The sequence below is a fragment of the Megascapheus bottae genome, chromosome 22 (genome assembly GCF_031878675.1).
Source record: "Megascapheus bottae isolate mThoBot1 chromosome 22, mThoBot2.hap1, whole genome shotgun sequence".
NCBI lineage: Eukaryota > Metazoa > Chordata > Mammalia > Rodentia > Geomyidae > Megascapheus > Megascapheus bottae.
Genome location: NC_143530.1, coordinates 33198877 through 33212664, shown reverse-complemented (window position 1 = coordinate 33212664; position 13788 = coordinate 33198877). Strand labels below are relative to the sequence as shown.

Here is a 13788-nt window from a genome sequence, read left to right as displayed (position 1 = left end):
GAGAAGTTCGATGGTGAGACTGGATTTGCCCACAGGAATGTGTACAAAGAGATACCACACAAGACAGGGGTTTCTTCTAAAAGTTCTTTGAACTCTCATAATGGAAACTCTCACAAAATGACTAGATAAGACAAGAACTAAGCAAAAAGTGAGGTGCTGTTTCCAGAAAACAAACTATAGGTTATATAAGAGCCTCTTCTAATGAATAGGGGCCAAAGTTCATGCCAAGCCCAAGAGAAGAAGAAGTCATTGTGACTGTTTCATGAGGAAAGCTGGATTTGGGAAGTGTTCTCTTAGACTATAGAAGAGAGAGTCAAGCAACACATCGGGGGTGGGGGTGGGGAAGGGTTACAAGCAACAGTAAATTTTCTATGAAAAGTTTCATGAAGGGATTCAAACAAGAGACAAGTTGAGTTTAGGTATGCAAAAAAAAGAAAGGAATGTAGGATGATGTGTGCAAGCTGGTGTGTGTGTGTGTGTGTGTGTGTGTGTGTGTATTGACATTTTTGCTATTAGCCTTCATCATAACTCAAGAACAGTTTTTGCTTCTGAGCTATGTCTAGTCCCACCAAGGTGGAGACTATCATTGAACTAGAAATGGTAAAACATAGTTCTATCATACTTATTTGATTAGGACCGAATTTAATTCCCCTAGTCTGGTATTCATTCTCCTTCTAGATTGTTCCTTGGTGGATGAGGATCTGCACTTTAGATTAAACTCAAGGCCTGATATGCCTGTGTGTTTCCTTGACATGGTCATAATACATATCATTTTTGGCTTTGTGTGTTTTACTTCCTATATGTCAATCACTGTGCCATGACAGATCACAAATTTAAGTGAGGATGCGTACATTCCAATAAAATGATATTTATAGACATAGAAGTTTGAATTTCACAGAATTTTCACATCTCATCTTCTCTGCACCGTCCATGTCATTTAAAAATATAAAGGTTAGGGGCTGGGAGATTGGCCTAATGGTAGAATGCTTGCCTAGCATGCACAAAGACCTGGGTTCGATTCCTCAGTACCAAATACATAGAAAAAAAGCCAGAAGTGGTGCTGTGGCTCAAGTGGTAGAGCTCTAGCCTTGAGAAAGCCCAAGGACAGTGCTCAGGCTCTGAGTTCAAGGCCCAGGACAGAGGGGAAAAAAGAGTAAAGGTTATTCCTAGGTGTGAGATACAGAAGTGATTCTGTATTAATTATGAAGAGGTACATCTTATCTTTCTTTTTGTTTGCTTTCCTTTTCTGAGACAGTGTCTCCATACTTAACCTAAACTAGCCTCAAACTCATAATCTTCCTGTCTTCGCCTCCTAGAGTTCTGAGATTTGTAAGCGTTCACCACCATGCCTGACTGTGTCTATTTTTAATAAGTGCAAACTCCATATTGCCCTCAAATACGTTTTTGCATCCCTTTTCTGGGCGCTATGATAAACATATGTTCCCTGAAATTGTATTTATCTTCTTTTTTTATTTTGTATGTTTATCTTCATATTCATTGAGCAAACACTTATCACCTGTGAGGTATAAGGGAGCAACAGGGACCCCACCCTGGTTCTCTGGAACACACAGCAGTAGAGCTGGGAACACAGACAGACATCAACACATCATTACCAATGAGGAAAAAGCCCTCATAATAGAGCCGTGTTCCAAGTACAATGAGGGCACAGTAAAGAGCAGTGTTCACTCTGAAAGGGCGAGGTGGGCAGGGTGGGGGCTGTGGTCAAGGGCACACAAAGGAGTCAGTGTTAGGCTGAGTTTGACAGCAGAGTGAAATTAGGGCCTTCTCTGTAGAAGGGGTCTGTCTGTGCAACATCAGGAAGGTCCAAGCTTGTCCTGGGATCCGAGAGTCCCCCGCCACCCTGTCCCATGTGGCTAGAGGGTGAAGGAGGGAAGGAAGGTCAGAAAGGAAGGGAAGGCTGAGCAGACAGTCTACCATAACCTGTTGGATTCTACTAGGTTAAGGCATTTCGATGTCACTACAAGCTTGAAAACATCGTGGTAATGTTAAGTTTAGCTTTGGGCTCCAGGAACTAAACAGGTGATGGTATTGAAGATACATTGAGAGGGGGAGGCCATTCAGAAAAGGAAACTCATAAGAAATGATTGAAATAGCTCAGAAAGAGACTCAAGAGATGTTCCTAACCTACAGAGTGCCTTTGTGGTATGACCCTTCTTTGAGGGCCCCAATCTCTCTGAGCCTAAGTGTTGTCCTCTTCATCCTGGGAGGGGCTGGACTAGATGGCGTCTGAGGTTCCATTTTACCCTAGTCCACGCAGCCTGGAACTATGGTTTTGCCTTCCTTCCTTAAACAGTGAGCCACAAGATACTTTCCACGTGATGGACAGAAGTATCTTTTTTCTAGAATCTTCTTTGTTTGGTTATGTATTCCTGCCAATACCCTGGGGCAGCTGGGAATTCATTCTGGATACTATTTCTATCACTTCTGCCATTATAAGGTGTCTAAGAAACAGAGTCCTTGTCAGACAAGCTGGCAAATGGCAAAGCTGAGATGCCCAATAAAAGGAGAACTGGTAAGTGCAGAGTCTGAGCTCCAGTGTCCTGGCTTATTCTGGGGTGGGGTACCCCTGGGAGTTCTTGAGCTATCCCATACATCCGGACCAGTTTAAATCTCATCATTTGCAGTGGATAAAGGGGGACTGTTTCTCCATTGAGATAATTCATTTATCCATTGAGAGAATTCATGCTTTCCCAAAGGGTTCGTCAAGGGAACATACGAAATGAAACCAATCAAGTCTCAGCCATCTGCATTACTTAAACCACATTAAGACTGAAGCTCCATATTTTAGCCAATAGGCTGCTGTCCTTGAGTATTTCTACAAAGAGTATAAACAGAAAAAGATCACTGCCTATTGAAAACCCTCCAGTGGCTTCCTGTCACACTCCAGAGGTGGGGGGGGGGGGAACCAGCCCATTTCTGCCTGCTCTCGGAGCCTCTCTTCCCTCGCTCTTCTGGTATCCAGCACTATGATGGCCGCTTCTTATATACACCAAGCTCTTGTTTCCTTCACTCCTGTCCATGAGTCACTTCTGTCTGAGACTCACTAAGTTGTGGGATCCCTATAGTTTTCAGATTTCTGCTAAGTATCACACCTTCTTATGGGATCTTTCGAGTCTGCTCCAAAATAACACACACACACACACACACACACGCGTGCACGCACACACATTTTCCTTTAGAAATTTTCCCTGCTTTGCTTTTCTTCGCAGTATTCATTACCACAAATCATAGCATACATTCACTTTATCTTCTCTACTCTCATTTTACTATAAGCTTCCCTGTCATTTTTCTACCTGGAAGAGGCCTAGCCCATACTACTTTTGTGTATCAAGAACATGTGGCAGTGGAGACTCATCACAGCAAACCCAAAGAAAGATCCTCAGCCAGAGAGGAGCTCAGAGCAACATATACCCCCGAGGACAGGTAGCCAATGATTAACGTTCTCAAGCTAGGACCTACCTCCCAAAGTTCCAGAACCTCCCATCTGAGGACTAAGCCTTCAACATGAAAGATGTTTCATATTCAGGCCATAATTTACCCCTGGCCTCCAAAGGCTCCTAGCCATCTCATCATACAAAATACTGCCCATGCAGTAACATACTTCCAAAATACAACAGCCCATAGAGAGGAGACATGGGACTAAAACAACACTGAAAGCTCTTCTGAGAAAGGACTAAAACCTGGAACTCTGTATCTGGTATCTGGGACACTTGGTGTTGTAGTGTGAACTCCAAAGAACTTAGATATTCCCACTCTTATCTTCCTGCCATTTGCAGCCCTCAAGTCTTTCTCATTGCCTGGGATTTTCTTGGCCTCTCCAGTATCCTTGGGTCTCAAGTGCAGCTTAGGCTTCTATACAGCTTCACAATCACCGTCTCTGATCCTACCTACAAATACTCTGACCCTATCACATAATGCCTGAGCTCCCAGGTTTTTTCTTTGTATTTTCCTTGATGAAATTAAATTTATACAGAACCAAACTTGTTCATCTTAATATGGGCAAGTATAGTATATGTGTCTTATTATACAGAACAATCAGTTGATAGGAATTAAGCTTTCTAGTTGGAAGAATAAAGTTACAAAAAAAAACTAAGCAAGATTTTTTGGGAAGCTGTTTCAGGACATTAAAATTGGATAGGATACTTGCACTCACATGTTCAGTGATATTTCTCAAACAAAACAGAAGGAAAAGTCCACTTCTCCATTTAAGAAGCCAGAGTGGGTTATCTGGATCTCCTGGAGAGCTCAAGATTTATCTCACAGAGGGAAGGTATTTGATTTATTGTCCTCCTTATCCAAGCAGACACAGAGCAATTTCCTACTAACTACTCCCTCCCTATAGAACAGTTAGAATAACCCTTGAAAAACAATAGACTACAACTTTAATTTGTCTTAAAAAAAAAAAGCCATGGCAAAATCACTCAGGCTTAGCTAATCACTGCTATAATCCTAACTATTCGAGTGGCTTCAGTGTGAGCCTAGAGGTTCAAAGCCAACCTAAGCAAGAAAGTTCCTGAGACTTTTATCTCTAACCACCCAAAAGCTAGAAGAGGAGATGTGACTCAAACAATAGAGTACCAGCATTGAGCAAAAAGCCAAAAGGGAACACTAGGTTCTGAGTTCAAGTTCTCCCCTCCCCATCAAAAAAAATTACTCAGGCTAACCTTTGCCTTAAAGCCAAATGAGGAAAAACCTAAGGCTTCAGGAAGGACATTGACAGGTGTGTCAATGTCATTACAAGTGGCTAGCATTATATCTGGGGAACCGGCACCACACTAAACAGTACCTTCAACTACCAACCCTGTATCTGGAAACCCCTTTTGGAGGATAGCTACTCTCCTGTTGTTTTGTTAAGATCAGAAAAGTAGAGTTTTAATCCATTCATCATTTGGAGAAAGAAAAAAACAAACTGATTTTGAACCAGCTCAGTCAGGAACATTAAAAGGGAAGAAGTCTGATTTTTCTATCCAAGGCATTTAGCATGGTTGGAGTTCACTATTCCACTCAGGGCCAACAATTTTCTCAATTCCAAAGCCTAGGAAAAAGAAATTCGTTTTCTTCCCTGAAATATGCTTCATTTCTGTCTTTTCCTAAGCAATTCTCTTTTTCTGTAGAAACTACAAAATCAATCTCCATCTCAATAGAAATGGAGTTGTGTGCTTTAGTGCTTTACTTATCTTTAAGTAGTTGTACAAAGGGGTTTCAGTTCAACAGATCAATTTGTAATATAACTTGATCAATGTTATCCCTCCTATCATTCTCCCATTTTCCTAAACCCAACCCTACCCTCAAGTTCTATGGTTTCATTTTCACACATGTGTGTTGAATGCAATAACTATACTTGCCCGCCCTTCCCCTTTCCATTCTGCCTTTTGACTCCACCCCCACTCCTACACACACAAATACACACACACACACACACACACACACACACACACACACACACACACACACACACACACACACACAACTTGTTTCAGCTTCCTGGAATTCATTTTGTTAAACTGTCTTTTCAGAAGGCTTGGATCTGGGACTAGTTTTTAACCAGGCTTACCAAATCATGGTTTCCTCCACCTCTCCATCCTTCCAGTCATCTATAGAAGGTCATCTATAGTAGGTCATCTATAGAAGACAGGTCAGAAGGAAAAAGTGTCCGTGTTAACTGGAGCTAGAATGCTAGCAATCACAGACCAGAGAACCCAGTGGACAGGGGTGATACATGGGATATAGCCAGCCCTATCTGAGGACTATCTTAACTTTTACCCTCAGCAATGATAGCCAGGTCAAAGAATGTGTCTGACACTCAGACAGTGAGCCTCCAGTGAGCAGTGCTGGGCTCCTGCTCCCTTAAGGGAGAATTGTATTCCAGTGCCTTGCAGACTGACCATCCAAAGTACTTTGAACATTGAAAAGAAAGAAGGGGAGGGGGGTGGGCAGGGAGGTGGGAAGGGAGGACCAAGCCAAGGAAAAGGGAGGGAGGGGGAGGAGAGAGAAAGAAACAGACAGAGATAGCAGCAGGGGTGGTGAGTAAAAGGAGGCCTGGAAACAGAAAACCTTTTGTTATCGGAGTTCGTTTCATGTAGAGATGGTGAGGTGAAGGGCTTTGAAATGAAACGGGTTTATGAACTAGTTGCTAGGTCACAGGAAACGCGACTGTCAGGCCGCTTTGTGAATTTGGATTCTTTAAAATTTAGGTTAATCTTAAAAGGACTTTCTCCCCCACCCTCCCTTTTTTTTTCCCCTGGCTCCTCTTTTCTTTCCTTTTTTCTTCTTTCAGTTTTTATTTTGCGTGTGGGGGAAGTGCGCGGAGTTTGGGGCACGGCTGGCCCCTTGCTGTTTTATTTTCCACCCTTTTTGATAATGTAAAAAGAAAATGATCACATTACAAGTTCTTTGTCGAGGTAGTTTTTTTTTTTTAGAAGTTACGGGTGGGCGGGGCGTACGGATTACTTTACCAACCAATGGTGGTGCGGCATGCAAATGAGACCCGTGGTGGGCGGGCCTCAATCAAAACAGCTCAGAAGCTGGGCTGGGCGCGCGCGCAGGCTCCGCGGGCAGCGCTGCGCCTGGAGAGAAACCTTCCCCACTCGGATCCCGCACTGCACTCAATGGAGAGGCGGACACCCCAGCGCTCCATGCTGGCTCACTAACTGGGGAGGAAAACGGCTCAACTCACCGCTGCCGAAATGAAGTATAAGGTGAGACGATCTAGTACACCGGGTTGCCTTTGGCGGCTGCAGGCTGTGCGCCCGCGTGTATTAACGCGCGGACAACGGCTCTGCGGGGACCTTTAGGTGTGTGTGCGTCCCGGGAGAGATCCGGGACGGGTCCCCGTGGCTGGGAGGGGTGGCCCGGGACGCTTGCCCTTTGCCACCCGCTGGAGGAGTTCACACTACACCGGAGCCCATCGGTGCAGAAAGTGGCGGGGAGAAATGGTGTGAGAAGCTAGACTCCCAGCCCAGCCACTTTATAAGCGATTACTCTAGATTTACAGGGTGCCTAAACTTCGAATTGTGCAGCACGTCTTAGCTCAAGTCTCAGAGCCTCAGCTCGCCCAGGCTGGTCCCAGCTGCCCAGGAGAGCTATAAGGAGAGAAATCAGAACTACTACCCAATCCCTCCAACTGTTTCTTAAATGCAAAGTTTGTTCAATGTTTTGCTTGAAGCTCTTGGGGTGGAAAGGCCAGTGGTTACATGTCCTTTTTGGTAGGAGAAATTTAAAAAGATTTACTATAGACTCCATGAGAAAGAATTGCCATATCCTTAGATGGTGTTGGATGTAAGAATCAATGAGGATTAGTCATTTCTGGAAAACATGTTTTTTTTTTTTTTTTAATTGAGATTTGAATGGGCTGAGCGTATGAAGGATCTAGGTGTCTTATTTTGCTTAAAGCTTACGTGTCATTGTTATGATAGTTTGGCAGAGGTTTTCCAGTGTGTTTTGCACCCTGGTTTGTGTATTTGTTCTTGGCTAAGGGATTATGACTTGCTCAGCATACCCTATCCAAAGAGGCAAGCAGTTTCCAGGGAATCTGATACAGTAGCGGATTGCAATGAATTGGTCATGACTGGTTTTATTTTTGGGGGGAGGGGGTGGAGAAAAGGGGAGATGATGAATAAGCATGAATCCTATTCTTTTCAAATAAAAGAGCTATTATTAAAATGAATTTGGGCAAGGTGGCCGATACCTTTGGACTGACATACATATTAACTGTTCAGCCTTCAGGATTGTGCTTAGTTGGGTGTTGATTTGCTTTCTTTCTGAATTATGTTACTTCTAGCCTATCTTTTTTTTTAATGTAATTGCTGTAATTGATAACCACTGGCTAACCTCAGTGATAAATCTTGGGTTCAATAGCTATAAATCTTGTTCAAAATAATGTCCCAAGTCTTTATTGTAATGCATGAATAACAGCTCTTGAAACACAACTGTCTGAAGACCCAGATATCCATTTTTTTTCATCCTATTATCAGATTTCGATTATCTGTTTCAAGGGGGAAGATCTCAGTCAGTAAAGGATAATCAATATTTGACTTTAAGATACAATCAGAAGCCAGGCACTAGTGTCTCATGTTGTAATCCTAGCTGCTCAGGAGGCTGTGATCTGGAGACCACTGTTCTAAGCCAGCCCAGGCAGATAGAGGTGCTTATCTCCAATTAACCAGCAAAAAGCTGAAAGTAGAAGTATAGCATACCAGCCCTGAGGGAAAAAGCCCAGTGTGAGCATGAGTTGATTAAACAAATAAATAAATATTTCAAAAATGCAATCAGCAACAAATTCTTCGACCAGGAAGGAATGTTCTTTTCTGAAGTGATTCCCCTCATATTTCCACAGTCTCCTCATTTAGGGCAGTGATAAGGTGAGATACCAAGGGATACGTCAGATTGACTATTGGAGTTCATTTTTCTCCATGTAGCTGATTATAAACTGGCTTGCAGATTAAAAGAGAAAGTATGCTTACATCTATCACCAGAAAGTTAACTGATTGAAATGAACGTTGTCTAAAAAGTGACAAAGTCTGCAGTCACTGTTACTCAATGACCTCATCATCTGTGGCTTTATACTTTATGGGAAAGGAAATATCATGGTGACTGACAATGTAAATTGCAACTGGCATCCATGGAGAAAAACCTGCCTTTTGGGTGTGTCTCAACAGTGTTGAACACCCTGTCCAAGGATATAAATACGTGATTATTGTTTGTGGACACTAGGAAAAAAATGCAGAAATCTCCAAACAAGCAAATAGCAGACAAACTGGTAACATTAATAGTAGATGACTTTATTTAAAGAGAGGATTTGTTATTTTAAGTAAAAGAAATTACACAGAGGTAGTGGAGTGATAATGTTCATAGAAATTTGCCTTTGCAATTGAGTATCGTCATATTTAACTTTCCCAATAACTCTAGGGAAGTTTTAATTCTTAGGCCCATTTTTAAATGTGCAAATTGTGTCACAGACAGGCAAAGGGACTGGTGAATACCAAGGCAGCGAGTAAGCACTGGATTCCAAGTAAGAAAACATGGCTCTGACACCCGATATTTAGCCACTATTAAGAGAGAAAGAACCATCTTTGACCTTCCTAACATATCTTTTTGATTAATACTACCTTGCTTCAGAAACTTTTTTTTTTTTTTGCACATTATCTGTACAGAGCAAAGCGAAATGCATGTTTGGCAGTTGTTACATTTGAATTACTTAGGCAGTAAAACCAGGTAATTATTAGACTGTAAAATTCAGGAGTCAGAAATTACCTCTGAAATACTATGTTGTTTTATAAACTACAAATTTAGCACAGACTTAAAATGATCATCAAGAGATTTATAAAGCAGACCCTGTCAGCTGTTGCTGACCAGATAGTCTTGTTTGGCAACTCCAGGGATCATAACTAAACAACCAAGCTTTAATCATTTTCAACTTAAAATATACAACTTAAAGCTTGATGGCAATTATTCACAACAATCATGGAAGCTGTGGAATGTAAACTATTACTTTAAGTAAACCTTCTAAGGTAGCCCATACCTAGTCTATTTGTATTTTACTGTATTTTTTATATTTATTCATGGGAAGGCTATAGTTATTCTCATAGGTGTTTAAAGTTCCATATCTCTTAGGAGAGGTTCAGTCTCTATGGTAGTAAATTATGATGGCTCCCTTTATTAAAAAAAAAAAAAACTCCTCACTAAATCCTTTTTAAAATACACAGTATGTTTCAAATGGGAGTATAGGGAAAACAAACATGATTTTGGTGGTATCTTATTGAAAATCTAGACATGGGTGATTGCTTCAGTTTGACATGAGGTTGATTGGCAAGCTCTTGGACATTCTTTTTAAGTCAAAATCCTATAGTCATGCCCACTTCAGACAGGCCAAATCCCAGGCCCTTCCAACTTCACGCTCTGACATGGAAGATACTCAGCAGTCAATTGCTATCTGACCTCTAATAGCCAAGAAGATTTTGTGACTTGCCAAATTTCAGAGACCTGTGTGCTTACAGTCAAAGTCTAAGTATTTATCTATTCTAAGACCATGCAGAAAATTATTCTTTAATATTTTGTCTTATGAAAAAGTACAGATGGTCTCTGAGATACAATAAGGCAAGTCACAATCTGAAATTCCAATTTGTGGTCTGGTTGAATGAGGACAAAGCAAGTCAACAAAAAGGGGAAAGTGCACAATAAAATGCTTCTATGGGGAACTTTGATGTGATTTTTTTTTTGCAAGCTTGCTTAAGAAGCAAATGATAGAAAGTCCTTGATTTAGTGAATACAGCTATCACAGCCATTTATAACTCACAAAATCTTCTAATTTCCTCTTCTCTTTCATGTTTTGGCTTTCAATTCTTTCTTTCTTTTTTTTCCCATCCTGGAACTTGAACTCAGGGCCAGGACACTGTCCTTGAGCTTTCTCAAGGAAGGCTAGTGTTCTACCACTTGAGCCATAGCACCACTTTCGTTTTTTTCTATGTATGTGGTACCAAAGAATCAAACCTAGGGCTTCATGCATGCTAGGCAAGCACTCTACCACTAGGTCATACTCCCAGCCCTAAATTCTTTTACTCTAAATGATATATAGGGTTTCTTCCAGATTTGGGACTTTTGATTCTTCCCTCCCTTTTTTTGAGACCTTGTTTGACACTTAGGAATTTGAAAATAATGAACTAACTTTATTTGGCAAACCCATTTTCAGAGCAAAAAAACTTACCTACACAAAGATGAAGTCTTTATGGAATTATAGCAGTTCCAATAATCCCAGAGTAGCCAGTTATAGAGTGTATAATATACCAAGAGTTCCTTTAGCATCCTTTTCTGGTTGAAATACACTGCTCCTGTTCTCTGTGACTTCTCATATTCCCACACCTGCAGTTTTCTATACATAAGTAAGCCAGCAAATAAACCCTTCTTTATTTTTTAACACACTCTGCAAAGTCCCTGTACCTTTTGTGTCTTTCATTGGATCTCATTTTTCATAAAAGTGTCCCTTGTACTTCTCTGTGTAGGGGCCACCCTTCACACACACACACACACACACACACACACACACACACACACACACACACTCCCATGATAGTGTTAATGTCCTTATCCCATCTTTTCTTGACTGCTGTGGGAAACACCGTTCCCTGGCTGTCTTTCAATGGCTCCTGACTCTGTGCCTGCGTAACTGGCATAGCCTTGGCACGTCTCACTAGATGCTCCATAAAACAATCAAAAGCTGAAACCTTGTGTCCTATAATCCCTTACAGAGGCCGTATGTTTTTCATCTCTGCTCTTCTCTGTTAGTCAAGACCTCACTCCAATCAAATCGCCATCTAAATGATAGCTGAAATTAATTCGCACAGATTGCCTACAGGACTGTTCTAAGTAAACAACACTGAATATCAGAAACACATACTTTATTTGTATATTGGGAAGGATTTATAGACATACATACTTGTAATACAAACTATGATCTAGAATCTACCAAGCCCCAAAGGGGCAGGAACTAGGTCTTAGATACTTTTTAGATAAGATAGAGTGTGGTCATTGGAGAAAGATGTTTGTTTCTTGTGGCTTGAAACACTGTCATCTTCAGCAAGTTAAGCTCTTTGAGCTTCAGATTTACTTGTATAATAGAGATAATAATACTTTCTCATACTATTGTTCTAAGATGAAAGCTAATGTAGAAAATATTTACCATGGCTTCTGCCATATAATAAGTAGATAATGTTGGCTGGCCCTGGCACTCAATAGGTGTTGAAAGAACAGTGTGGAGCTCAGCATTGGTGACTCAGACCTGTAATCTTAGCTACTCCAGAGGCTGATATCTGAAGATCGTGGTTCAAGCCAGCCCAGGTAGAAAAGTCCATGAGACACCTATCTCCAATTAACCAGCAAAATACTGAAAGTAGAGGTGTGGCTCAAGTAGTAAAGTGCTAACCTTGAGTGAAAAAGCCCAGCAAGAGTGCAAGGCCCAAACCTGGCACTGGTGACTCACACCTGACTATTCCTAGCTACTCAAGTTGCTGAGATCTAAGGATCAAGGTTTGAAGCCTAGCAAGAAAGTCTGTGAGACTCTCATTTCCAATGAACCACCAAAAAAAAAAAAAAACAAAACCACAAAAAACAAAAAACAGAAGTGGGGCTTAGAGTGATAAAGCACCAACCTTGAGCAAAAAAACCAAAACAAAACAGAACTCAGGGACATGCCTAGTCCCTGAGTTCAAGCCCTACAACCGATAATGGAGACAGGGAGGGAATGAAGGAGGGAGAGAGAGAGAAAAAAGAGAGAGAGAGACACAGAGAGAGACATAAGAGAGCGCATGATGACATGTTTAAATCTCAATTACTATGTTAAGATGGTTGTTACGGTTGAAAATTCCATGATCCTGATATGGATTATAGAAATACTGATCCCTGGCATAGAGATCTAACAGCACACTTATAGCACAGAGCCCCATTTACTAATATATTATTGATTTGGTCTCTTCACTTTTATTAATAAGACTTGATATTCCTGAGACCACAGGACTTCCTTATAATGAGTCTTCTGCCAAATGAAATAGAACATATAGATACATAGTCATTTAAAAATGCCTTCATGTCCTGTGATATAGTGGAAAGAATACTGGTTATGTTTCTAATCTCATTTTTGTTTCTGCCTACCAGCATAATTTTCAATCATCTGTTTTAGACTTCTGTTTTCCTTACTGGTAACATGGAGGTGACAATGCTTGCCCTGTAAAAAAAGGTTGTAAGAATATATGAAGTCATTAGTTGCTAGCAAATAGTAGACAATTGATAAATGTCAGCTGTTCTATTATGTAAGATACATACATATATTATATACACACATACATACATACAACCACATGAATAGTATTGGATATATGAGCAATTTTTCATGGGGCAGCTTATCGTAGAGATATCTGTATATCTATACAGATAGGTAGCTATGTACAGAAGCAGTCTACAGATAAAAGTTTAAGGGGAAGCATTCATGAAACTAAACAGGTTTCTTTTTTGTTACCTGTAACAAAAATATTACTGAGGAAAAGAGAAAGTCATCCATTTAAAACAGTGAAGTCAAAAATACAAAATAAAACAAAATGAAATACAATCCTATAGCCCAAAGAGGAGCTTAGGGGTTGACAGTTGAATTTGGGATAAATTCTACCCCATCTCATTACCATCAGAGTGACGTCAATGTAAAGTAAGAGGTCTTGGATATCTATTTTTAGATCATTTTAGAGTTAGAAAGAAACAGACAAATTGGTTTGGAATGCCAGCCACTAGGACCATAGCACTACCCCACAGTAACCTATACAGTTAATTACCAGGCCTTCCTGCCAAGATAAACGCACTAGAGCCACTGGGAAGAAATACAATATTTCCAACTTAAATGCCAGAGTAGAGCTGCTGGTTTCCTAGGCAACAGATGATTGCTAAGAGCATGGGCATGGAAAGAAGGGGAAAAAAAAATCCAAAGCCCTGTTTATGTCTTGTCCACAGCACTGCCCTTCATCTTATTTACTTTGAGCATTCCAGCCATCTCCCTGTGGTAATTCTTCCTGGATAATGAGGCACGCTGGGGACGCTGCAGCCTGGCTGCAAAGGCCCTTCCTGCAGAATCTTCTCTTTGAGATAAATGGTGCACCCTCAACAGGAAAGGATGAATCTTGTATAAGGTCTTTTCAGTAAACAATTGGATCTCAGTGGTTTGAGGCATGTCCTTTGATGGCTGTGGTACTAGCACTCCAGAACAGGACTAGTTGTGATGTGTGATGGCGT

General features: G+C 41.0%; 1 protein-coding gene across 2 annotated transcripts in view; it reads left to right on the top strand.

The window, feature by feature from the left end:
• Positions 1-13788, top strand: part of Nedd9 (neural precursor cell expressed, developmentally down-regulated 9) — a 96257-nt gene that overhangs the window by 41836 nt on the left and 40633 nt on the right. Inside the window, exon 1 of one of the 2 annotated variants that reach the window (XM_090356481.1) lies at positions 6573-6719. The exons of the other annotated variant lie outside the window; for it this stretch is intronic. Coding sequence (XP_090212607.1) covers positions 6708-6719 — 12 coding nt within the window. The 5' untranslated portion in view covers positions 6573-6707. Of the gene's footprint in view, positions 1-6572; positions 6720-13788 lie in introns of those variants that run through there. 2 annotated transcript variants of the gene reach the window in all.